The sequence below is a fragment of the Musa acuminata genome, chromosome BXJ1-1 (genome assembly GCF_036884655.1).
Source record: "Musa acuminata AAA Group cultivar baxijiao chromosome BXJ1-1, Cavendish_Baxijiao_AAA, whole genome shotgun sequence".
NCBI lineage: Eukaryota > Viridiplantae > Streptophyta > Magnoliopsida > Zingiberales > Musaceae > Musa > Musa acuminata.
In genome coordinates, this window is record NC_088327.1 from 26,448,997 (window position 1) to 26,471,878 (window position 22,882).

At 43.1% G+C, this 22,882-nt stretch overlaps 2 protein-coding genes across 5 annotated transcripts; one reads left to right on the top strand and one right to left on the bottom strand.

Annotated features, from left to right (window-relative positions):
* Positions 1-3,614: 3,614 nt before the first annotated feature.
* Positions 3,615-11,455, top strand: LOC135677446 (leucine-rich repeat receptor protein kinase HPCA1-like). Of its 2 annotated transcripts, XM_065189808.1 has the most exons (19): positions 3,615-3,930; positions 4,060-4,183; positions 4,255-4,326; positions 4,448-4,522; positions 4,620-4,691; positions 4,774-4,935; positions 5,026-5,100; positions 5,168-5,239; positions 7,988-8,059; positions 8,134-8,202; positions 8,298-8,372; positions 8,463-8,534; positions 8,620-8,754; positions 8,838-9,313; positions 9,397-9,552; positions 9,689-9,828; positions 9,968-10,187; positions 10,283-10,518; positions 10,594-11,455. In XM_065189808.1, the coding sequence occupies exons 1-19, from the start codon at positions 3,849-3,851 to the stop codon at positions 11,092-11,094; spliced, it is 2,886 nt and encodes a 961-aa protein (XP_065045880.1). In that variant the 5' UTR covers positions 3,615-3,848; the 3' UTR covers positions 11,095-11,455. The 2 variants fall into 2 exon arrangements, with proteins under 2 accessions (XP_065045880.1, XP_065045887.1); XM_065189815.1 differs by lacking the exon at positions 5,168-5,239.
* On the bottom strand, positions 11,262-13,792 carry LOC103974570 (probable monofunctional riboflavin biosynthesis protein RIBA 3, chloroplastic). Of its 3 annotated transcripts, none has more exons than XM_065189824.1 (7): positions 13,625-13,792; positions 13,223-13,544; positions 12,775-13,002; positions 12,384-12,706; positions 12,186-12,315; positions 11,822-12,110; positions 11,262-11,744 (listed from the first exon to the last, which is right to left on the bottom strand). In XM_065189824.1, the coding sequence occupies exons 1-7, from the start codon at positions 13,678-13,680 to the stop codon at positions 11,539-11,541; spliced, it is 1,554 nt and encodes a 517-aa protein (XP_065045896.1). In that variant the 5' UTR covers positions 13,681-13,792; the 3' UTR covers positions 11,262-11,538. The 3 variants fall into 3 exon arrangements, with proteins under 3 accessions (XP_065045896.1, XP_065045903.1, XP_009387701.2); XM_065189831.1 differs by having other exon boundaries at positions 11,262-11,646; positions 11,814-12,110; positions 13,625-13,791; XM_009389426.3 differs by having other exon boundaries at positions 11,814-12,110; positions 13,625-13,790.
* Positions 13,793-22,882: the final 9,090 nt, after the last annotated feature.

Below are 22,882 nucleotides of genomic sequence, written 5' to 3' on the forward strand. Positions count from 1 at the left end.
CTTGGTTAATTGCTTAGGATTAATTGTCTCAATCGAAATTTTATTTTACATGTGCAGGATTAACTACGATGAAAGTAAGACATGCAGCAGGAGTTGCACCAGAGTCAAGACTATGATCACATTGGGAGTTCGAGAGTTTGATGGAAGTCCTAACGGTCGTCGGAAGTTCTGCGGGAACAAATCCGAGAAGTCTAGGAGCTTGCCAAAGAAGCTTGTTGGAACTCGCCAAGTGGATCGTCGCAAGTCCAGGAGTTTGCCGGAAGTCCGCCGGAGCATCGCCGATGGTTCGTCGGATGTTCGCCGGAAGTTCGCCGGAAGCTCGCCGGAAGAAGCGATTGACGCACCAGAGTAAGTTGCAGTAAATGTCTTAAGAAATATCGTAGTTAGCATGTAGATTAAGTTAGGAATGGGAGGTGATCCCATTAACTTAATCTGGGGGCAATTGGGCCCTTGATAGACCCAAATTGGGTCGAATGGATCAACCCATTCGGACCAGAATTCCTGCCAGGCGGTGGCACCGCCAAGGTCGACGATGGCACCGCCCAGGAGATGGTCTCCCAGGAAAGCTGGGCGGTGCAACCGCCCAGGTCAAGCGGTGGCACCGCTTGGGCTCAATCTCCGAGCGAGACTAGGCGGTGCACTCGCCCCAATCCGACGGTGGCACCGCCTAGGCTTAGTCTCCGAGCGAGACTGGGCGGTGCAACCGCCCCTGTTAGGCGATGGCACCGCCCAGAGACTCAGTCTCCGAGCTGCTAGGCTGTTGTATTGCCCCAGTCAGGAGGTAGTACTGCGAGGACCCCAGAAATCCGGGAAATGACATTTTTTAGCCCCAAATTCAAACCAGTCTAGGGCCTATATATACCCCACCCTTTCCTGCATAAAAGGGCACCGAAAGCTTGATCTTACTCTGTGATTTTTAGAGCTCAAAAGTGTTATAAAGGCTAGAAGTTCTCCTCCCTCTTTTCTTCCAAGTTTTGATCTTTCAAGAGATGAGAGAAATTCTGTAAGGGTTGTCTCCGAAGCCCGTCAAAAGGAGTAAAACTATAAAAGGGTGGTTGGCCTTCGCCTATTGAAGGAAGGCCTCTAGTGGACATCGGTGACCTCATCGGAGGAGGAAGCCAAAAGTGGATGTAGGTCAAAATTGACCGAACCACTCTAAATCTCGATTTGCATTTACTTTATGTTCTCTATCTTAACTGCAAACTACTTCCATAGCTTTACTTTAACTACAGTTCACCTAATCTAAGTTAAAGCAATTTTCGAATCGGCTTTTATACCGAAATCGCCTTTATCGTACGAACGTTGTTTTAAATCATCGAAAGTTTTCCGCTGCACTAATTCACCCCCCCCCCCCCCCCCCTCTTAGTGCTCTTGATCCTAACACATCACTCACGTGATTGGCTTGCAGGGCACCTATAACTAGTAGAGTAGTCTCTTGGTAGTCTAAGTTAGATAATTATATTACTATATCAACCATAGAAGCAAAATATATAGCAATTACTAAAGCTTTCAAGGAAACTTTATGGATGAAAAAATTTCTATAAGAATTAGGTTTGAAATATGAAGGATTCATATTTAGTGGGACAGTCAAAGTGTCATTCAGCTTTCCAAGAATTTAACATACATTCATATAAGATATCACTAGATTCTTGATGTGCTTGAGATAAAATAATTGTACTTAGAAAATGTGCATATCAATAAAAATGGATCAAACATGTTGATAAAGTCTTTGCCTAAGAAGAAACTTGAAGCATATAGGCGAATAGTGGGTTTAGTATAACCCATCATATGAGCTGGAGGGGGAAAATTATTGGGTCCAACCCATAGGTGGGCTTGGATTGAATGATTTAGGCATTGAGCCCAAATCTAATTTATTAAAAAAAAAGAGAGAGAAGCGGAGACATGCGTGGCATGAGGCATGCAAATGGTACCGTAGAAATAGTGGAGACATAGAAAAAGAACGGAGAGAGAAAGTTAGGGTTTTAAAGCTTTTGCTAGATGCTCAAGCGGTTAAACTTTATCGATTTTGATCCAAATTTTATGTGGAGAATCCTTGCAACAAGCTCTATAATCTTAATGATGCCAATCTATGATTTATTCTCTCTAAAATACTTTTTTGATATACCTACTTGGTAAGACCTAATCTTTTCTTTTTATAAAATGATGATATATTATTATTGAATCAAAATCTATATTTTTTATGTTACTAGATCCTTTAATTATTCTAAAGAAGATTTATTATAAAACTATTATCATTATTCATGATAGTAGAGGTTTGAAGTGGACTACAGTCCCATGATTTTTTTCGCATTATGTCTTCCACATACAAATTCGGTATCTCATTTTATGATTGATTTATTGTTTCATTATTTTTACTACTTTGGGTAATATTTATTTCTTAGTAATAAGTTGATATTTTGATGAAGAACCCATTTTAATAAAAAATAAAAATTATTTTGCTATAATAATTTTTTCCAACACCTCGTTCATCTTTTTGAATGTTCACGTGGGACACAAAATCACATGCAAAATCACATCTGACTTGTGCTGAAGGGAGGACCCGAAATTTTCCTTCTTACTCGCTATTTCTAATTCAAATGATTTCAGGAGTCTTTTGATATATAACACGTCTCATCGCAAGTATTGATTGATTGAATCCTCCAAACGAGCAAGGGCAATTGCTTCAGTTTTTGGCCTAAATGAATGCAGTTTTCAACTCTTGCAGTCTGAATAACAAGTCTAAAATAGTGTATCTTATTTCTGATACCTTGTTTAACATGAACACCATCAGTAACGAAGACCTGTTCCTATTTTATGTAGCAAAACAGAAGTTTCCTTCAAGTATGATTTGTTCTTTTCGAGTTCATCATTCCTCCCTTCACAGTTCCAGCAGAAGTCAGATGTGATTTTGCGTCGCGTGTGAACCTCCAAAAAGATGGCACGAGGTCGAGACTTGGAATTCTATATTGCCCACCACATACAAAGATTTAGTCAAGTTTACATGTTTTCTTGTGATGATAAAGATGACCCAGTGAGCACGAATGAGCATTAAGTATTGTACACCTGTATGCAGCTACTAGTTCATTTTGTTATAGATCTATCTACCACAATTGAAACATTTATTCCCTAAGAATGATTGAATCTTTGTGGTCTAAAGTGATTTTTATTTTATTTTTTATTCTAATAAAACAATACTTTTCATCAAATTATATTCCTTATATTAAAGAAATTTCACGCACATGAGTTTTCTTTTGAAACATCAGATCCCATCCGGGAGAAGAGAAACCAGGAAAGAGCCATCTAATGGTTTGTCAACTCTAAATCTTTTGACCATTCAAAGAGCCGGTTGCTCATCATTGACATTTTCCCTCATCAATGCAGAAGACGATAAGCTCGACTCCGAACTCTTCACATTCTTTTTTTCTCAGTAGAGTAAACAACTTTAAGAGCAATAAACATAACAAGAGTGGATGGGTGGAGTTATGAATGGATCAAAGAGGTGACACGGAAGAATAGCTTGTCAGGGCCCTCTACAACAACTCCACCACTGACCTCACAATAATATATAGCAACTCCTCTTGAGCAATTCAAAGAACATGAATTGTTCTTAGCTACTACGATGACCAAAGAGATGGTCAGAAGTCCAATGCCAATATTTATTGAGAATGTATTACCAACAAGAGCTTCTTGCATGGTGTTAAGAGACTTAAATGGATCACAAAATAGTTTGGCGTTCAAGACAACTCCAAGATCTCGGCAGGCTACTTGCCATTGCAAACTTCCATCTTCGTGATTGATTCTTCAACCTTCGACTCCAAGTTCTGGGTTGACTCTGCTGGCCGTCTGATATGGAGATTGGGCTCTCGACGTTGTTGGTGATACTTACAGGTCTCCTTCATCTTGGTTCCGGCGACACAGATCCTAATGATGGTGAGTTCTTAACCTGCTGCAGCGTCTGCTGTCGTATGATCTGAAATGGCTTTCTGGTTATTGTTGGACATGGACAAGAACTAAAGGTTCTCCTTGATGGTAAGAATTATTCATTGTCTTAATGTGCAGCTGCTGTTCTGCGATCTATGCTGAATCAATGGGAAAATGCTCCACCAACCTGGGGGCAGTCGGATGATCCCTGTGGCACGCCATGGGAAGGAGTTTCTTGCGACAGCACCAGGGTGACCGCGCTGTGAGTCTGCCACAAATCTCTCCTCGGTCTTTATTTCTTTTCGATCTGCTCAACTTTGATGCTCTTTGCAGGAGACTGTCGACGATGGGCATCAAAGGTACATTAAACGGCGACGTAGGCCAGCTCACCCAATTGCAGTCTCTGTAAGCTGTCTTCTCCTTCAGCACTCGGAATATTTCTATTCTTTGGATGCCATTCATCTCTGTGACTTTAAGACCAAACTCAAAATTCAACACAGTCTAATCTGACGAAAACTATGTGCAGGGACTTGTCATACAACGGAGGTCTCAGCGGTCCACTCTCTGCAAGTATCGGAAATCTGAAGCAGCTTACCACTTTGTGAGTACAACTCTGGATTGCATACTTGCAGGAAGCTAAGTTTCTATGGACTCGTTCATCCAATTGGCTGAAAGTTTTATTTTCTTCTTATCATCAGCATCTTGGCTGGCTGTAGCTTCAGTGGCAGCATCCCACAGGAATTAGGCAATCTGAAGCTGCTCTCCTTCTTGTAAGCGCTTTTGTTGATTGGTAGTGCAAAGTTCCATCATTGTTCTTCAGATCATAAACAGAGAGTCGATCGAAATTTCCAGGGCTCTGAATTCGAACAAGTTTAGCGGTCGGATTCCTGCTTCGTTGGGTCTCCTATCTAACCTGTATTGGCTAGACCTAGCAGACAACCAGTTGACTGGATCTCTCCCTATATCAACGAACTCCACTCCGGGTCTGGACCTTCTTGTCGGCGCGAAGCACTTGTAAGAAACTCGCTTTAAGCGAACCAAAAGAGAGTCATCAATCACACTTCTTGCTATATGTCATACAAGTTACTTTCTTCATGATTGCAGTCATTTCAACAAGAACCAGTTATCAGGAGAAATTCCAGAACAACTATTCAGCTCCCAGATGACGCTAATACACATGTGAGTAGGTTTACACAGTTTCTGCACTTCCCTTCCTTCATATGATTGAAATCATGTTATATGTCAGACTCTTCGACTCGAATCAATTTACTGGTTCAATTCCAACCTCGCTGGGACTGGTGAAATCGCTGGAGGTTCTGTAAGTAACATTTCAATTGGATGATATGTCTATCTTTTAGAGGGTTGACATTGATAGAATGAGAGAATGAAGAATGAAATTATAAGGATAAAGCAAAAAGGCACACTTCAAGTAGTATTATGTGAAGTCTATTTATACATAGTGAAAGAGGATATTTCTTTAACTGAGCAGAGAGATTTCCTCATGCAATTGAGGAAATCTCATCTGCTATGCAGTTGAGAATATCTCTCTTTTATCATAGAAAATCTCTCTGTTATCATGCCCCCACAAGATCGAGCTCCTGTCAAGGATACCGATCTTGGATCGATGAAACAAAAATAGTTTGCGGGCTAGAGGCTTCGTGAGTGAGTCTGCAAGTTGATCAGCCGTATGGACATGAGAGACACGAAGTTGATGTCTGACAACTTGATCTCGCACGAAGTGAAAGTCGATGGCGATATGTTTCATGCGCGAGTGGAACACTAGATTGATACATAAGTAGGTAGCTCCAACATTGTCACAATATATTGTGGGAGTATGAGTAAAGCTAACTTTGAGTTCCTTGAGGAGATTTGTGATCCAGTTGAGTTCAGCAGCAGTGATAGCAATAGCACGAGATTCAGCTTCAGTTGTAGATCGGGCCACTGTCTTTTGCTTCTTAGAACTCCAGCTGATTGGATTAGACCCAAGAAAGATGACATACCCTGACGTGGAGGTTCTATCATCAAAGTTTTCCGCCCAATCAGCATCAGCAAAGGCATGGAGATGAAGTTGAGTGGTTTTGCGGAGAAAGAGACCATGATTAAGGATCCCTTTAAGATATCGCAAAATTCGTTTAACCACGGACCAATGTATAGCAGAAGGTTGGTGCATGTATTGAGACAATTTATTAACTGCAAATGAGATATCTGGACGAGTGAGAGCCAAGTATTGTAAGGAGCCAAGTACTTGCCAGTATTGAGTTGAGTCCGTGGTAGGGCTGCCATCACATAATTTGAGTGATTCACTAGTAGAGAGAGGAGTAGCAACTACTTTCGCATCCTGCATATTTGTCTTTGATAATAAGTCTTGAATATACTTTCTTTGAGAGAGGAAGAGACCGGAGGATGTAAATGTTGCTTCCATTCCTAGAAAGTAGCTCAATGGTCCTAAGTCTTGGTCAAACCTTTGTTGACAATCTTGTTATACGAATTGCCCCTCCTTTTTTGAGTGACTTAAGCTGTGATGGATGGTCCTGACGGTTTGTCCTCGCGCTTGAGATATATCTCAAAGTCAATCAGCTTGTCGAAAAGTTCTTCAAATGTGATTGGTGAATCACGCGCCCGTATTGCTGCTGCCAATTCTTTGTACTCGTCTCCGAGGCCATTGAGGATATGAACAGTAACTTCTTCATCACTGAGGGAATGACCTATCAAGACCAAGTTATCGATGATGACCTTTATGTTATGTAGATAATCAGCAATATTACTTCCCTCTTGTTTTATCTTCATGAGGCTGGATAGAAGACTAAGCATGCGAGTGCGAGAACGATTGGCCAAGGTGGTTTGCAACTTGCACCAAGCTTCGGCAGCAGTGTCACATGAAGAAATGAGTGGGGCAAGGGATCCAGCGACCGAGGCTTGAATTGCTTGAAGGATGAGGCGATCCTGGCGTAACCATAGTTTGTGATCCGGATTTGGTACTGGATCGGATGCGCCTGGGATGTTGAGCATCGCCGATGGACAACGAAGAGAGTCATCGACATAGCTTAGAAGATCATAGCCAAATAGTATATTAGAGAATTGAGCACGCCATGATGCGTAGTTACCACCGTTGGATAATTTGAAGGGGATAAGGGTTGCTGCATTTATGGAGATAAGGTTTGTATGTGGGAAGATACTATAGTTCCCTGCGGGAACAGTAATGGGAGCATCAGAGGTAGATGATGATGACATATGGAAGATATGATCAGGGAGAAAGAAGTGTTGGTATAGATCAATGTCACCTAAGGTGGTGGCAAATAAGATCTGTGAAAGAATAAGGTCTTCATTGAAGGAAAAGACCTATGCAAGATGGTGTAAAGCTGTAGATTTCTATGCAGCAGTTCTATAGGAAGGACTCTGGGCAGTGATGCAGCCAGTGGCGTGATCAGCTTTGTGCAAGACAACTGCAGATCTATGTGCAATAGATCAGCAGTGAGGAATCTTGGCAACAAGACAGCAGCGTGGAAAGTTACCGAAGGCTGCTTGTCTCTACGAAGGCAGAGCAGGATGCTGGCTGCTGGGAGGCCTGCACCCAGAAGGTCCTCTCAGAAGCAGTGAGGACAATGTTGCCGGAGTCGAGGACAGCGGTGGCGGAGGCGTTGGAGGGAGAAGGCCAAGAGCTGGTCGATGGACCAACGCGCGGAAGTAGAGCAGATCTGGCAGATCTGGAGCAGAGGGTCAGTAACGGGGCGCTGGCGGCGATAAAAGGTGGGAAGATGATGATGCAGCAGCTTCCATGGCCTGACGTGAAGCTGATGGGTGAGGTTGAAAGACTCAAAGAGGATAACGCCGCTCTGATATCATGATAGAATGAGAGAATGAAGAATGAAATTATAAGGATAAAGCAAAAAGACACACTTCAAGTAGTATCATGTGAAGTCTATTTATACATAGTGAAAGAGGATATTTCTTTAACTGAGCAGAGAGATTTCCTCATGCAGTTGAGGAAATCTCATCTGCTATGCAGTTGAGAAAATCTCTCTGTTATCAGACATTTCCTGTAACTTCAAGTTTCTTCTTGTGACAGTCGGCTCGACAATAACAATTTGGGAGGTCTAGTTCCATCCAATATCAACAATCTCACGAGCATCAACGAACTGTAAGTGAAGCAGATATCTTCGAAGCCAAAGCTGATTGCTGAAGAACTGATACCACTGTTTCGCTTTCTTACAGGAACTTGGCGAACAATGAGCTAACAGGATCGCTGCCGGATCTGACAGGAATGAACAACCTCAATTACGTGTAAATTACCATTTCTTAGCTCCACTTCTGACCAACGAAGCTTTCTCATCTTATTCCTAGCATGATGTGTGGCAATGTGGTGAAATGGAATGCAGGGATCTGAGCAACAACTCCTTCAGTCCTTCAGAAGCTCCAGGGTGGTTTACAACAATAGAATCGCTCACCGCCTTGTGAGTCTCCTTTGCACGTTCTTGATTTGCTGATGTGCTCTTGTTCAGTAGCAAGTCAACTGACCTAAAACAATGTTGGTTCATTTCCAGAGTCATTGAATCTGGGGGTCTTTTAGGCCAAATTCCAGAGGGGTTGTTCAGCTTGCCTCAATTGCAACAAGTGTGGGTATTCTAACTAGTCCTAGTGAGCATGATTCTTGCATCCACCTTTTATATTATGTATCTGATCACCTTATACATCTAACAGGTTACTAGATAATAATCAATTCAATGGTACACTGAACATGAGCAGCATCGTTGGCTCCCAACTACAGCTCGTAAGTTTCACCAACAACTCCATCACTGGTATCGTGTCAGCATCCAGTTACAGTAACACTCTGATGTGAGTTCATTTCGTCATGCAACCTTTCTTCATGGATTCATCTGCATGACTTACGTCTTCCTTCTGCTGCTTGGAAACGGCAGGCTTTATGGAAATCCGGTGTGCAATTCTTCACCTGTAAACACCGCAGTCTACTGCCTCCTCCAGCAACAGCAGAAAAAGCCATATACAACCAGTTTAGCCACATGCGGTTCTATTTCATGCCCCCAAGACCAGAAGCTTGACCCTCGGAGTTGTTCTTGTGCCCATCCATATCAAGGGTCGATGGTCTTTAGAGCGCCGTACTTCCGAGATCTCACGAATGCCACATTGTTCCAACAACTAGAGAAGAGTCTGTGGACTAATCTGAGCCTCGCTCCAAGTTCAGTATACATATCCGATCTCCACTTCAACAGTGATAATTATCTTGAGTTGAACGTGGCTCTGTTCCCGTCGAATGGAATGTACTTCAACAGATCAGAAGTTCTAAGAATTGGGTTTGATCTAAGCAACCAAACCTATAAACCTCCTACCATATTTGGACCATATTATTTCCTGGCACTCCCATACACCTTCTCAGGTATGGATCCATTTGTTTCAGGGTAAAGTTGAACGGGCTTTCCTGTAGATGAATGAACTGACGAAATTTCCTGATGAACATAGGTGGGACTAGTGGAAAGACAACCATAAGCACAGGCGTTATTGCTGGGATAGCTGCTGGTTGCATTGTTCTTGTAATTGGGCTTGTTTGTGTTGGGATCTATGCTTTACTTCAAAAGAAAAAGGCTAATAGAGCTTCGATACAAAGCACACCTTTTGGTATGTTTCCCTGCACGAGATACGTTATCCTTCAAGAAACAGTAAAAGAATTTTAGTTTTTTTTTCTTGTCGTGAACAAGATGATGGTATGCACTACAACCCGTAATCCAACTCTGATGATTTCTGGACTTTGCAGCTACATGGGGATCCGGTGGCAAATATGATGGCAGCGCACCTCAACTCAAGGGAACGAGATGGTTTCCTTTCGACGAGATCAAGAAGTGCACCAACAATTTCTCAGACGCTAATGAAATCGGCTCCGGAGGTTATGGAAAGGTACATCAGCTTGTAGTAATCTACCAGGATTCACTCCAGACCTACTGAAATGAAGAATGGAGATGGAAAGAAGAACACATTGAAGCAAAGGAAAAGAAATCTAGCTTGTTGATGAACTTTGTGAATTCTCTATCTTCAGGTCTACAGAGGAATCCTTTCGAGTGGGCAGATGGTTGCAATCAAGAGAGCGCAGCAAGGATCCATGCAAGGAGCACTGGAGTTCAAGACAGAGATTGAGCTGCTTTCTAGGGTTCATCACAAAAATCTAGTTGACCTCGTAGGCTTTTGCTTTGAACAAGGAGAACAGATGCTGGTGTATGAATACATCCCTAATGGAACATTGAGGGAGAACTTGATAGGTCTGTGCAGTGGCCACATCTCATAGGAACCCTTCCTGACCAATAAATCTTTCTATCTCTAACATGCATGCTTTTGTTGTTGTTATGATGTGCAGGGAGAGGTGGGAGACAGTTGGACTGGAAGAAGAGACTCAAAATTGCTCTGGGCTCAGCTAGAGGGTTAGCTTATCTTCATGAATTGGCCAATCCCCCCATAATTCACAGAGATGTCAAGTCCACCAATATCCTTCTGGATGAAAGCCTCGATGCAAAGGTTGCAGATTTTGGCCTCTCAAAACTAGTATCGGACAGTAAAAAAGGACACGTTTCCACCCAAGTCAAGGGAACACTGGTGCGTTTCCATCTCTGAACGACTTCCCATTCTTCCAACAAATCGACTCTCAGATAATGGTGTTCAACGTTGCAGGGTTACCTGGATCCTGAGTATTACATGACTCAACAGCTCTCGGAGAAGAGTGATGCGTACAGCTTTGGTGTAGTCATGCTGGAGCTGATATCTGCAAGGCAACCAATAGAGAAGGGCAAGTACATAGTTCGCGAAGTTAGGATGGCGATCAACGACTACGACGAAGAGTGGTATGGCCTCAAGGAGATGGTGGATCCGGCGATGCGGAACACAGGAAATCTCAAAGGGTTTCGGAGGTTCGTGGAGTTAGCAATGAGATGTGTGGAAGAGTCAGCTGCCAACAGGCCGACGATGAACGAGGCGGTGAAGGAGATCGAGACGATTTTGCAGAGTAATGGATTTAACACACAAGCAAGCTCATCATCCTCGTCCACCACAGACTTTGGCAACTCACACGGCGCTCCTCGTCATCCTTATTCTGATCACACGCAAAGAACCGAGGAAAGCAGCGGCGCTTTCGACTATAGTGGTGGGTATTCAGCAAAAATTTTGCCCAAGTAGTGTGGAGATTTGGCATTCTTTATTTTGGTTCCTCGTTCCTTTTCTGTCTCAAGGTCTATACGGATTCAGCAATGCTATATGTAACATCAATCTGCGGAGAATATTTCACTCATTATTTTGTTTTTGATTGATTTTTTCTTGGTTGGGTGTCTGAATTAGATAGGCAGTTCCAAATTAAGGATGTTGGAATTACATTGATAACAACTTTACTAACTCATGCACAGATAAGTATGTTTTCAGTCAGCCAGACAGGAAAAATTAAAGAATTCACTAGAGAGACTCTGTGAGATGAACTTGATCAGCTTGTAATATGTAAGATGCAGGCGGAAGAAAAGAAAATGTCACCTCTGTTTCCATGGTTTATTGCTCCCAAAAGATCGGAGATTGAATCGATCTTATGATCCATTTTCTTTGTTGGCTTGATCAGCTTCTGAGCTCAAGAATTCAGGTGAACTTCCAGGGAGATCTGAGCCATAAATGTGGCCCATCTTCGTTCTCTTTGTCTCCAAGTATCTCTTGTTTTCCTCGGTTATAGGGGACATCACAGGGACTCTGCCAACAACAGCCAGACCGAAACCTTTGAGTCCCATGAACTTTGCTGGGTTGTTCGTCATAAATCTCATTGTGCGCACACCAATGTCTCTCAGAATCTGCTCGGTCCAAGAGAAACATACTTAAGAAACGTAAGGAGAGAACACAGCAAAGAGGAGAAGCTTCACCTGAGCACCTATTCCGTATTCACGAGCATCCACAGCCAACCCGAGTTCCAGATTAGCCTCAACCGTGTCGTGTCCTTGATCCTGCAGATTGTACGCTCGCAGCTTGTGTCCTAGACCGATCCCTCTTCCTTCGTGGCCGCGGAGATAGACAATGACTCCTCTTCCCTCCTGCTCTATTAGCCGTAGTGCGAGGTCGAGCTGGTTGCCACAGTCACAGCGAGCAGATCCTAGAATGTCTCCGGTTAGGCACTCGGAGTGCACTCTCACAAGCACATTTTGTCCATCTCCGATATCACCCTGGGAACAAACGTAACATTACTCGGTGCAGATTGAGCAAGCGATAGCAATGATGGAGTTTGGAATGCTCTGTACCTTCACAACAGCAATGTGCTCGGTTCCATCTAATTTGGACTGGTAACAGTAAGCCTGGAAAAGCCCCCATTTAGTGGGCAACCGGGAGACAGCAATCTTTTCCACCAGTTTCTCTCGCTTTCTTCTATACCTGAGACTTGTAGGAGTTAAGATCAGTTCTAACAAGACAGGCTTAGTATAGCTTCAATGGAGGAATACCTGATCAAATCACTGATTGAGATTACTGGTAAGTCGTATTCCTTGGCCATCATGCGTAACGTAGGCAGACCTGCCATGGAACCATCCTCTGGATCAATGATGGTGGAGAGAATCGATGCAGGCCGTAATCCGGCAAAAGTCACCAGATCCACTGATGCCTCGGTATGTCCTGCTCTCTTCAGAACACCACCATTTCTATACTTGAGAGGAAACACATGACCAGGCCTTCTGAAGTCTCCTGGCTTGGAATCAGGAGAAGCAAGAGCAAGAATTGTTTCTGCTCTATCAGCAGCTGACACACCACTAGATGTTGTCCGGGCGTCCTAAGACCATTCCAAATGCAGGGTGTCAAAAGCTATCAGCATTAGTTTAGTTTCTACTCAGAGCTTACCACTGTTATTGTGGCTGCTGCAGCAGACAGGTCCTTGATCTCGGTGATGGGAGACATCATAGGAATCATGAGTCGCTCCAGGTCCTCTTCCTTCATTCCGACAGATACTATTCCGGAGCCATGCTTCATCATAAAAGCAATTGCCTTGGTGTTCGCTAGAGTTGCTGCCATGATGAGATCTCCTTCGTTCTCGCCATCGTCATCGTCGTTATCTACAGCAATCACAAACTAGAGAATAATGTTTGGGTTAACTGTATGTCCTCTGTTCTTGAACTTGGTATATATTGGTGGTCAATCTGAGATCAAAACTCTATCTTGCAATAAACATGAAAACTGTCCAATACTGATTAGCATAAACTATGGGCTAATGTTCGTCAGAATAGCAGGAGACGATAGCCAATGGAACAGATCATACATACAACATTTATATGATATGTGTGATCCTAACCTTTCCTTCTCGCAAAGCATTGATAGCCTGATCAATGGAGCAGAAGCCTTTCGAAGGTTGGTCGGGATCGCCCTCCGCATCGCTGACAAAGAAATCTACTGTTTCCTGAGTCATCTCCGCGTTCAGAGTGCTAAACGCACTTCTTGATCCATCCAATCCTCCAACGACGGATCCATTGTCATTTCCTTTCGGAGAACCTCCATCCAGCCATTCTGCGCCTTCTGTTCCGCTTCCACCGATGGAGCGACATCCTAACCTCGACCAGCCCTTCTTGATTAGTCCATAGCTCAGATTGTGGATACCGATGAAGGTGGGGTGGCAGCTGTGACGAACTCCAAATTGGTAAATACCAGATGGAAAGAAACAACAAGACTTGGGCGTGGTCAACAGAGAGAGGCCTACCTGGAGCTGATGATGGTTTGAGGTGAGAAGGGGAAGCTAAGCAGAAGGCAATCCATTTAGAGAAAGTTCCAAGCTGAAAGATCGATGCTTCTCCGAGTTGCTTATATACAAGTGCTGCGCTCGGCCTCTGTTCGGTAAAATTCCAGTTCATGCATTGACTTATCCGTTCATCTGGATAATGGAAGTATATCCGAGGGATAGAACAATGGCGACCCCATATTCTTGGTGGTGTAAGACAAATAACGTAACCACAAATATATGCCAATTGTACATAAGCAAGTTTGAACAACTTGCAAAAAGGACACAAGGCAGATGCGTAAACCAATTAAATGATTCATCTGAGAACAGCAGGAACAAAGTGCATCCGATAATTAATTCTGAAAAGGTTCCCAAGCGGAAGTTGGAGGGATGTGATTGGTTAAAATTAACATTGAGCATGCGTTTAGTTTGGAATAATGTTATGTGATAAATACAAGGATCGTGTACTGATAACTGGTGAAGAGATTAAAGACATACACGTAATCGCTAATTGAGTATGAAAAGGAATAATACATGGTTTCTTGTGGCGGGCTGCCAGCTTCAAGGTGTAAATCCCAAACCAAGCTAAGAGCAGGAAGCCCTGTAGAAGGTCCAATGGTAAAGTTGGCTAAGAAACCTACACCAAGATACCTTACCAGAGGTACCCTGTAGAGGCACCTCTGAAACCTACACCAAGATATTGTAAAGTTGGCTAAGAGAATCGTCAACTTTCAATATATACACCAAGATATTAACAATTTGACACATATGATAACTAATTGAGATAGGATGACTAACCATGTAATTTAAGGCGGTTTTGATAGCCAGCTACTGTCTATAATTTTGTTTTCAGAACAGTTTGATATTTAATGAAATTATTTTTCTTTTTTTTTAAATAATACATGGTTTCTTTTTTTAAAAAATAATACATGATTTCAGAGAAAAAGATAGAAAAAAAAATACAAAAGAGAATATGATGAGGGTGAAGGGCGCAGCTAAAATATCACTTCAATCATGTCATGTCAACAGAATACTTTCATCTAAAATGAGGTTTGCTCTCATCTAAAATTAAGACTAAACACTCGAAACTCCTTTTGCCAGTAACTACCTCTCATCTCTAAGACTTTTTTTGCCGGTAACGACCACCAACTTAATAATATTAGATAGATCTTGTTAGATATATTCAAGTATAGTTTTTGCAAGAACAAAATAAAATAGGATACGAAAATTTTGGATACCAAAAAACAATTTTATTCAACTAAGTTGTGATTCACAAAACATATCTCTTTTCTTTCCCTCTTATAAACATCAACATAATAATAATAATAATAAGTTTGAATCAATTTATTGATGATAGATAAGATTTTTTTAACTATACAAAGAATTTTGTATAAATAGAAGAGAGACTAATATAAATTAGTTTCTTATGTAACGTCTGTCTCAATCCTTTTTCTTCTAACATGGTATCAGAGTTTTCTCCTTTACGGATATAGGCGTCTGTGTGGAAGCCGGAAGGATTGGTGTTAACTTCCTTCCTCCACTACAGTTCCTCCCCATCCTCCTCCCTTCCAATTGCGGTGTCTGTTTCTCTCACAAGAAAAGCAAGAACCGTAGCTCCCTCGGCCAGCAGCAGCCGACGATAACCTCTCTGCCTTGACGCAACTCCGCGGCCGCTTCCTGGCCAGCAGCACAACCTGAACCGCTGCGAGAATTCTTCGCCATCGGGAAGATCTCCTTCCACCCAAGTATACTAGGAAGAACATCCTTAGAAGGACTGCTCCCTATGGATAGAAGACCGGTGATTCCAAACCTCCTCCTTCTTGTCCGGTTGGAAAGGGCGACGCTTGCGGGCTTCCTCTCCCGCCTCTCCGACTCCGTCAGTCGATCTCACCTATTAGTACTCCTACTGTGGCAGCGATTGCTCTGCCTGACCATCATAAACTGGCCGACAGATCTCTATCGCCCGCGACTCTGTTGTGTCGCACCGCACCGCATCCAGGAACCACCAGCTCTATCCCCAAATCCTTGACCTCGCTGCCAACAACCTCGCTAGGGCTCGACCTGGCATCGCTGAGTGAGCTGCGGGTCTTGGCCGGCTGCTAACTCCGCCGGCTGCTGCAGCCACAGCGCCTCCTATATAGCAGCTGCTGCAGCAGCCACAGCCGCAGCAGCAGCCGCAGCATCACTGTAGCTTCCTAGTCTGCTGCAGCTTCCGCAGCAGCCACAGTAGCTGCAACCGCAACAACAGTAGTCGCAGCCGTAGTCCAGCCGTAGCATCGCTTTATTCCTCATCTACTGCAGCTTCCTCTAACTTCGGCACCAACCACAGTAGCCACAGTTGCAACAGCAGCAACCGCAGCAACAGCAATCGCAGCCACAGCCGCAACAGCAGCAACCGCAGCAATAGCAGCCGCAGCAGCATCGCTGTAGCTTCCTCATCTACTGCAGCTTTCGCACTAGCTGCAATTGCAATAGCAGCGACTACCGCAGCGATCTACTCTTGCTCTTCTCACAAGCCTTCTCTCTTATTTCCTCAAATTCCATTGCTCTCCAAACTCTCCAATTCTCTTCGCTGCTCTTCAGCAAAAAAAAAAAGAAAGTCTGGGATATCTTCATTATCTTCTTCTGATATTCTAGTTACTATGTCTGCAGGAACTCATAGTACTTCTCCTACAGGGCTTATCTCCAACAATATTGTCACACTGATCCCTTTTAAGTTATTAAAGAGTAGCAACTATGCATCTTAGTAGGCTTTATTTTCTAATCTCTTATTTGGATATGAATTGCTAGGCTACGTTGACGGCTCCTTCAACTGTCCGCCAGCCATGGTTAACATCCCCGGTGAACCCAGTCTAGTACTAAATCCTGCTCACAAACTATAGCTACGTCAAGATCGTCTCATCCTCCAAGCTATTCAAGCCTTAGTTGCTGGATCCGTCGCTTCACTAATATCTTCTTGTAGGACTGCTGCCGAAGCATGGTCTAAACTATAAACAACCTTGGCGAATTATTCACGTACTCAAAAGCTCAGTCTTCTATCCAAGATGATAGTGACCAAACAAGAGGGAAGTACTATCACTGATTATCTATAAAATATCAAAGTTATCATCGATGATTTGGCTTTGATAGGTCATTTCCTATGTGATGAAGAGATCATCACTTAATGGTCTTATAAACGATTACAATGAGTTAACAACTGCAATTCGGGCACGCGACATGCCAGTATCCTTTGAAGACCTCTATAACAAGTTGATTGATTATAAAACATATTTGAAGCATGAGGATAGGCTGCTCGGACCAACTGTCACAGCTCAAGTCAATCATAAGTCCAAGAGGAAGGGCACTCGGTACCCTCTGAACATCTCCAAAGGTTTGGCCAATACATATCTTGATCCTCTGGATCCCATACGAAACCCCCCTTATCCTCCTAATCATACCTTCTTGCAACCTGGCACCTCCAATAATTGTTCGTCTTAGCATCCTGCCCCACCAAGCCAACAAATGTTAGAAAATAAATAGATAAACAAGTTGTAGAAGAAGTTGATTGTTATTAACATATCCCCCTTCCTTTTATATAGGTTAGAAGGGAGAATTTTCCTCAACAGGTTAGAGGATTTCCCTCAACAGAGTAGAGAGATTTCCTCAAACAGTTAGGGAAATCTCATCTACTTATCATGCCCCCGCAAGATGGTACTTCGATCAAGGAGGCCAATCTTGGACAGATGTAATGCAAAAAGTTTAGAAGCTAGAGGCTTCGTAAATGAGTCGGCCAATTGATCAGCCGTATGAACATGAGAAACACGAAGCTTACGGCGGACAACTTGATCGCATATAAAGTGGAAGTCAATAGCAATATGTTTCATGCGGTAGTGGAATACCGGATTAGCGCATAGATAGGTAGCTCCAATATTATCACAATATATTGTAGGGGTGGAATCGATGTTGGGTTCCTGGAGTAGATTCGTGATCCAATTGAGTTTTACAGTGGTAGCGGCAATGGCACGGTACTCAGCTTCAGTTGTAGACCGAGCGACTGTCTTTTGCTTCTTAGAACTCCAACTGATTGGATGAGCACCAAGGAAGATAATATACCCCGATGTGGATGTTCTATCATCAAGGTTACCTGCCCAATTAGCATCGGCAAAGGCATGAAGACGAAGTGGAGAGTGTTTATGAAAAAAGAGACCATGATTTAGGGTCCCTTTAAGATATCGTAGAAGTCTCTTGACCGCTGACCAGTGTAGAGTAGATGGTTGCTGCATAAACTGTGATAATTTGTTGACAGCAAATGAGATGTCTGGACGCATGAGAGCTAAGTATTGTAAAGAGCCAACAACTTGGCGGTATTGAGTGGGTTCCGTAGCAGGACTTCCATCCGATAATTTGAGAGAACCACTAGTAGAGATAGGGGTTGTAACTGCATTTGCATCCTGCATGTTTGTCTTTAATAACAAATCTTGAATGTACTTGCGTTGTGATAAAAGGAGACCGGAAGACGTGAAGGTAGCTTCGACACCCAGAAAGTAGCTCAAGGGTCCGAGATCCTTAAGCGAGAATCGAGCTGCCAGCTGTTTGATGAACGCTTGGATGCTGATGGGATTGTTGCCTGTGACAATAATATCATCCATATATACCAGAATATACATTGTGTTTCCATGATGATGTCGCAGAAACAACGAAGTGTCAGATTTGGAGTTAAGAAAGCCGACAGAAGTAAAAAATGAGCTAAGTTCAGTGTACCAAGCTCTCGGAGCCTAACGAAGTCCATAAATGGCTTTCCGAAGTTTGCAAACATGCTGTGGATACTAAGGATGAGTAAAACCGGGGGGTTGTTGCATAAAAACATCTTCGGATAGAGATCCCTGTAGAAAGGCATTATTAACATCCAATTGTCGTAATTGCCAGCCTTTAGTGGTAGTTAGACTCAAGATAAGCCGGATTGTAGTGGGTTTAACAACAGGACTAAACGTCTCAGTGAAATCAACTCCAGGTCGTTGATGAAACCCTTTGGCGACCAGGCGTGCCTTATATCGTGCAATAGAGCCATCTGGGTTCCGCTTAATTCTAAAGACCCACTTACACCCGATGATGTTTTGTGAAGGATGGAAAGGAATGAGATCCCACGTTGAATTATGGAGGAGGGCATTATATTCCTCACTCATGGCAATACGCCAATGCGGAGATTTTTGGGCTTGAGTGAAGGTGGTGGGTTCAATGTTGGGGGGTGAGGAATTCATGATAGCTTGTAGGTTAAGTACCTGACGAGGTTTAAAAATACCATGCTTAGAGCGAGTGGTCATAGGATGATTGGAGACGACAGGATTGGGAGGTGATGTTGGGTGAGGATCTGTGGCATAAGCTGGGTCAAGTGGAGACACGTCAGGGGCACTTAGGTGAGAAGGAGGTAAAGAGGATGGTTGTGTTTCGGAACATATTGCCCCATCAATTGGGGAAGAGTGGAGTGGAGTAGGAATAGAGGAAACGGGCAAGTGTTGAACTAGAGTGATATAGTGCGGATCAGGAGGGGAGGAAGTAGACGAAGTCATGAGAGGCTCGTCCGATTGGTCCGAAGGTATACTCTAGTGAGATAGTGAAGTGGTCCGTATGGCAGGATATGGAAGGGTTTGGAAAGAAAAGTTAGACTCAACAAAGACAACGTGACGTGATATGAAGATTTTGTGAGTGTGGAGATTATAGCAGCGGAAAGCATTATGTTCAAGTGAGTAACCAATAAAGACGCAAGGAGTAGATCGAGATGTTAACTTATGAGAGGCATAGGGACGTAACCAAGGATAACATAAACAACCGAACACTCGAAGTTTACGAAGGTTAGGAGGTTTGTGAAATAGTGTGTCAAAGGGGGACTGGTATTGTAGAACTGGTGTAGGCATTCGATTATTAGGTAGATAGCAGTTTGAAAGGCTACTGTCCAAAAAGTTGAAGGCATGGAAGCCTGATGTAGAAGTGTGAGTCCAGTTTCTACTATATGCCGATGTTTACGTTCGGCAGAACCAACTAGTTGAGGAGTATGTGGGGGAGACTTGAGGTGTTGAATGCCACAAGCTGAGAGATGGGATGCCAGGGCTTGATATTCACCGCCACCATCAGAGTAGACTATTTTAATGGTAGACTGAAAATAGTTTTCGACCAACTTCTGAAAAGTGGAAAAAATGCGAGAAACGTCAGATTTATGAGAAAGAGGATATATCCATGTATACTTAGAGAAGTGATCTACAAAAATAACATAAAATCGAAACTTATCAAAAGATAAGATTGGAGCAGGACCCCAAACATCAGTATATATAATTTCAAAAGGTTTAGAGGAGGAAATGGAAGATGAGCCAAAAGGCTGCCGATGACTCTTATTACTAAGACAAGCATCACAATGCATCATAGAATTAGTGGACTTAAAAAGGGGAAGAGAGTGACGAGATAATAATTTCTACTGAATAAAGGACGAGGGATGACCAAGCCGACGATGCCACACATCAATTGGAGCCGCAACAGAAGAATGAACAGTGGGCTGGGTTATTCGAGAGGTTGACGGCCATTCGTAAATGTTGTCTTTATTCAGGCCTTGGACCAATGATGCCCCCATGCTCAAGTCCTTAATAAGAAATGAATCAGGAAAGAATTCAATGGAAGTATTGTTATGTTTACAAAATTGAGAAACAAAAATGAGGTTGCGTTTAATATGAGGAGCGCATAAAACATCATCGAGGGTAAATGTATTAGAGTCAGAATTAAGTGTTGTGGAACCAGTATGAGTTATAGGAAGTCCTTTACCATCACCGATGATGATATCTTCATCGCCGCCATAGGGATTGTGAAGAGACAAATTGTGAAGATCAGCGGTGATGTGATGAGAGGCACCAGAGTCGACAATCCAGTTGGACTAGCTAGGTGTCGGAGAAGTTAGGAGATTTACCTGAGGCCAGTGTGATGGAGCAGGGAGGCGGGGACGAGACCGGCAAACTTTAGCGGAGTGACCGACTTTGTCACACGGTTAGCAAACGACCTGTCTTTGTTGGCTCGGTAGGGCAGGATGCCAAGACGGATGATGGCTGGAGTTACCACTTTGTGAGAAGTGATGACTAGGAGGATAGGAGGGGTGTTGCATGTAACTCACAGAATCAAGAGGCGCATTAGCCAAACCTTGGGTGATGTTCGGCGAGTACTGAGCGCTCTTCCATTTAGACTTGTGACTGACTTAAGTTGTGATAGTTGATCCAGGCAGTTTGTCAGCACGCTTCAAGTACATCTCGTAGTCAGTCAGTTTATCATAGAGATCTTCAAAAGAGACTGGCGAGTCGCGTGCCCGAATTGCAACAGCCAGTTCCTTGTAGTCGGTGTCGAGACCATTGAGGGTATGAATAACAACCTCTTCGTCACATAGGGAATGACCTATCAAGGCTTAGTCATCAATGATAACCTTGATATGTTGTAGATAATCAGAGATAGTACTTCCCTCTTGTTTCGTCACCATAAGCTTGGATAGAAGACTGAGCTTGCGAGTACGCGAATGATTAGCTAGGGTGGTTTGCAGTGTAGACCATGCATCGGCAGCTGTCACACATGAAGATATCAAGGGAGCAATGGATCCAGCAACTGAAGCTTGAATAGCTTGGAGGATGAGACAATCTTGACGTAGCCATAGTTTGTGAGCTGGATTGGGTACTGGACTGGGATCGCCGGGGATGTTGAGCATGGCTGGAGGACAACTGAAAGAGCCATCAATGTAACCTAACAAGTCGTATCCAAATAAAAGATTAGAAAATTGAGCTCGCCAGGACGCATAGTTGCCACCCTTTGATAACTTAAAGGGGATCAGCGTGGCAGCATTGATGGAGATAAGCCCTGTAGAAGAACAAGAAGAGGCAGTCCCTACAGGAACTGAAACATCAGAAGAAGTGAATGTCGGGAGTACGTCGGAATATTGCTGAGAGTTCGTCGAATGTTCACTAGAAGTACGTTAGAAGCTCGCCGGAAGAGCAATTGACGCACCAGAACAAGAAGCACTATAAATTATGTCTTAATTATTATAGTTAGAGAGTAAATTAAGTTAGGATTGGGAGGTAATCCTACTAACTTAATTATGGGCCAACTAGGCCCTTGACAGGACTGAATTAGGTTGAATTGAGCACCCAATTCAGCCTCTGAAAATATGGTCGGCGGTGGCACCGCTTAGAAAGGCAGTGCCCCTGGTTTTCTGGGTAGTGATACCGTCCAAACTGGGCGATGGTACCGCCCCTGTTCGACGGTGGTACCGCCCAGAGTCAAATCAGCAATGGTAGTACCACCCAATAACGACAATAGTACCGTTAGTACCTCGGATTCCAGAGATGTGATACTTTTTGGCTCCAAATTTGAAGCCATTGGGGCATATAAAAACCTCACACTTTTTTGCATGAAATGACATGAAACCTATTGGCATAATCTTGAGTTCTTGAGTCTTAAAGTGTTGTAAAAGTTAGAATTCTCCTCCTTCATCTATTAGCCTTGTAACCATCTAAGAAAGAGGAGCGAGACTTGTAAGAGTTCATCTCCTAAACCCGAGAAAAGGAGAAAGTGCAGTAAAGAGATGTTCGGTCTTCACCTATTGAAGGAAGGCCTTTAGTGGACGCTAGTGACCTCGTCAGAGGAGGAATCCGAAAGTGGATATAGGTCACATTGACCGAACCACTCTAAAACTCGGTTTGCATTTACTTTGAGCAATTTATTTTTATAGCAAACTGCCTCTCCTCCTTACTATGCTTTTACTATGCCTACATACGTTTTTAAGTAAACACCCTCTGAGATCGGCTTTAATTTTATGAAAGCTTTCAAGTTCAAATTCTCTCCGAAACGGATTGAATCGAAACCATTTTTATCGGAATCAGTTTTAATCGAAATAAGTCTTTTGAAATCGTGAAATTTTTTCGCTGCACTAATTCACCCCCCCTCTTAGTGCCACTCTGATGACTAGCCAACCCAACTGGATTGTCGACTCTGGCGCCTCCCATCACATCACCGCTGATCTTCAGAATTTGTCTCTTCGCAACACCTATGGCGGCGATGAAGATATCATCATTGGTGACAGTAAAGGACTTCCTATAACTCATATTGGTTCCACAATGCTTACTTCTGATAATACCATATTTATACTCGATGATGTTTTATGTGCCCCTCATATTAAACGTAACCTTATTTTTGTTTCTCAATTTTGCAAACATAATAATACTTTAATTAAATTCTTTCTTG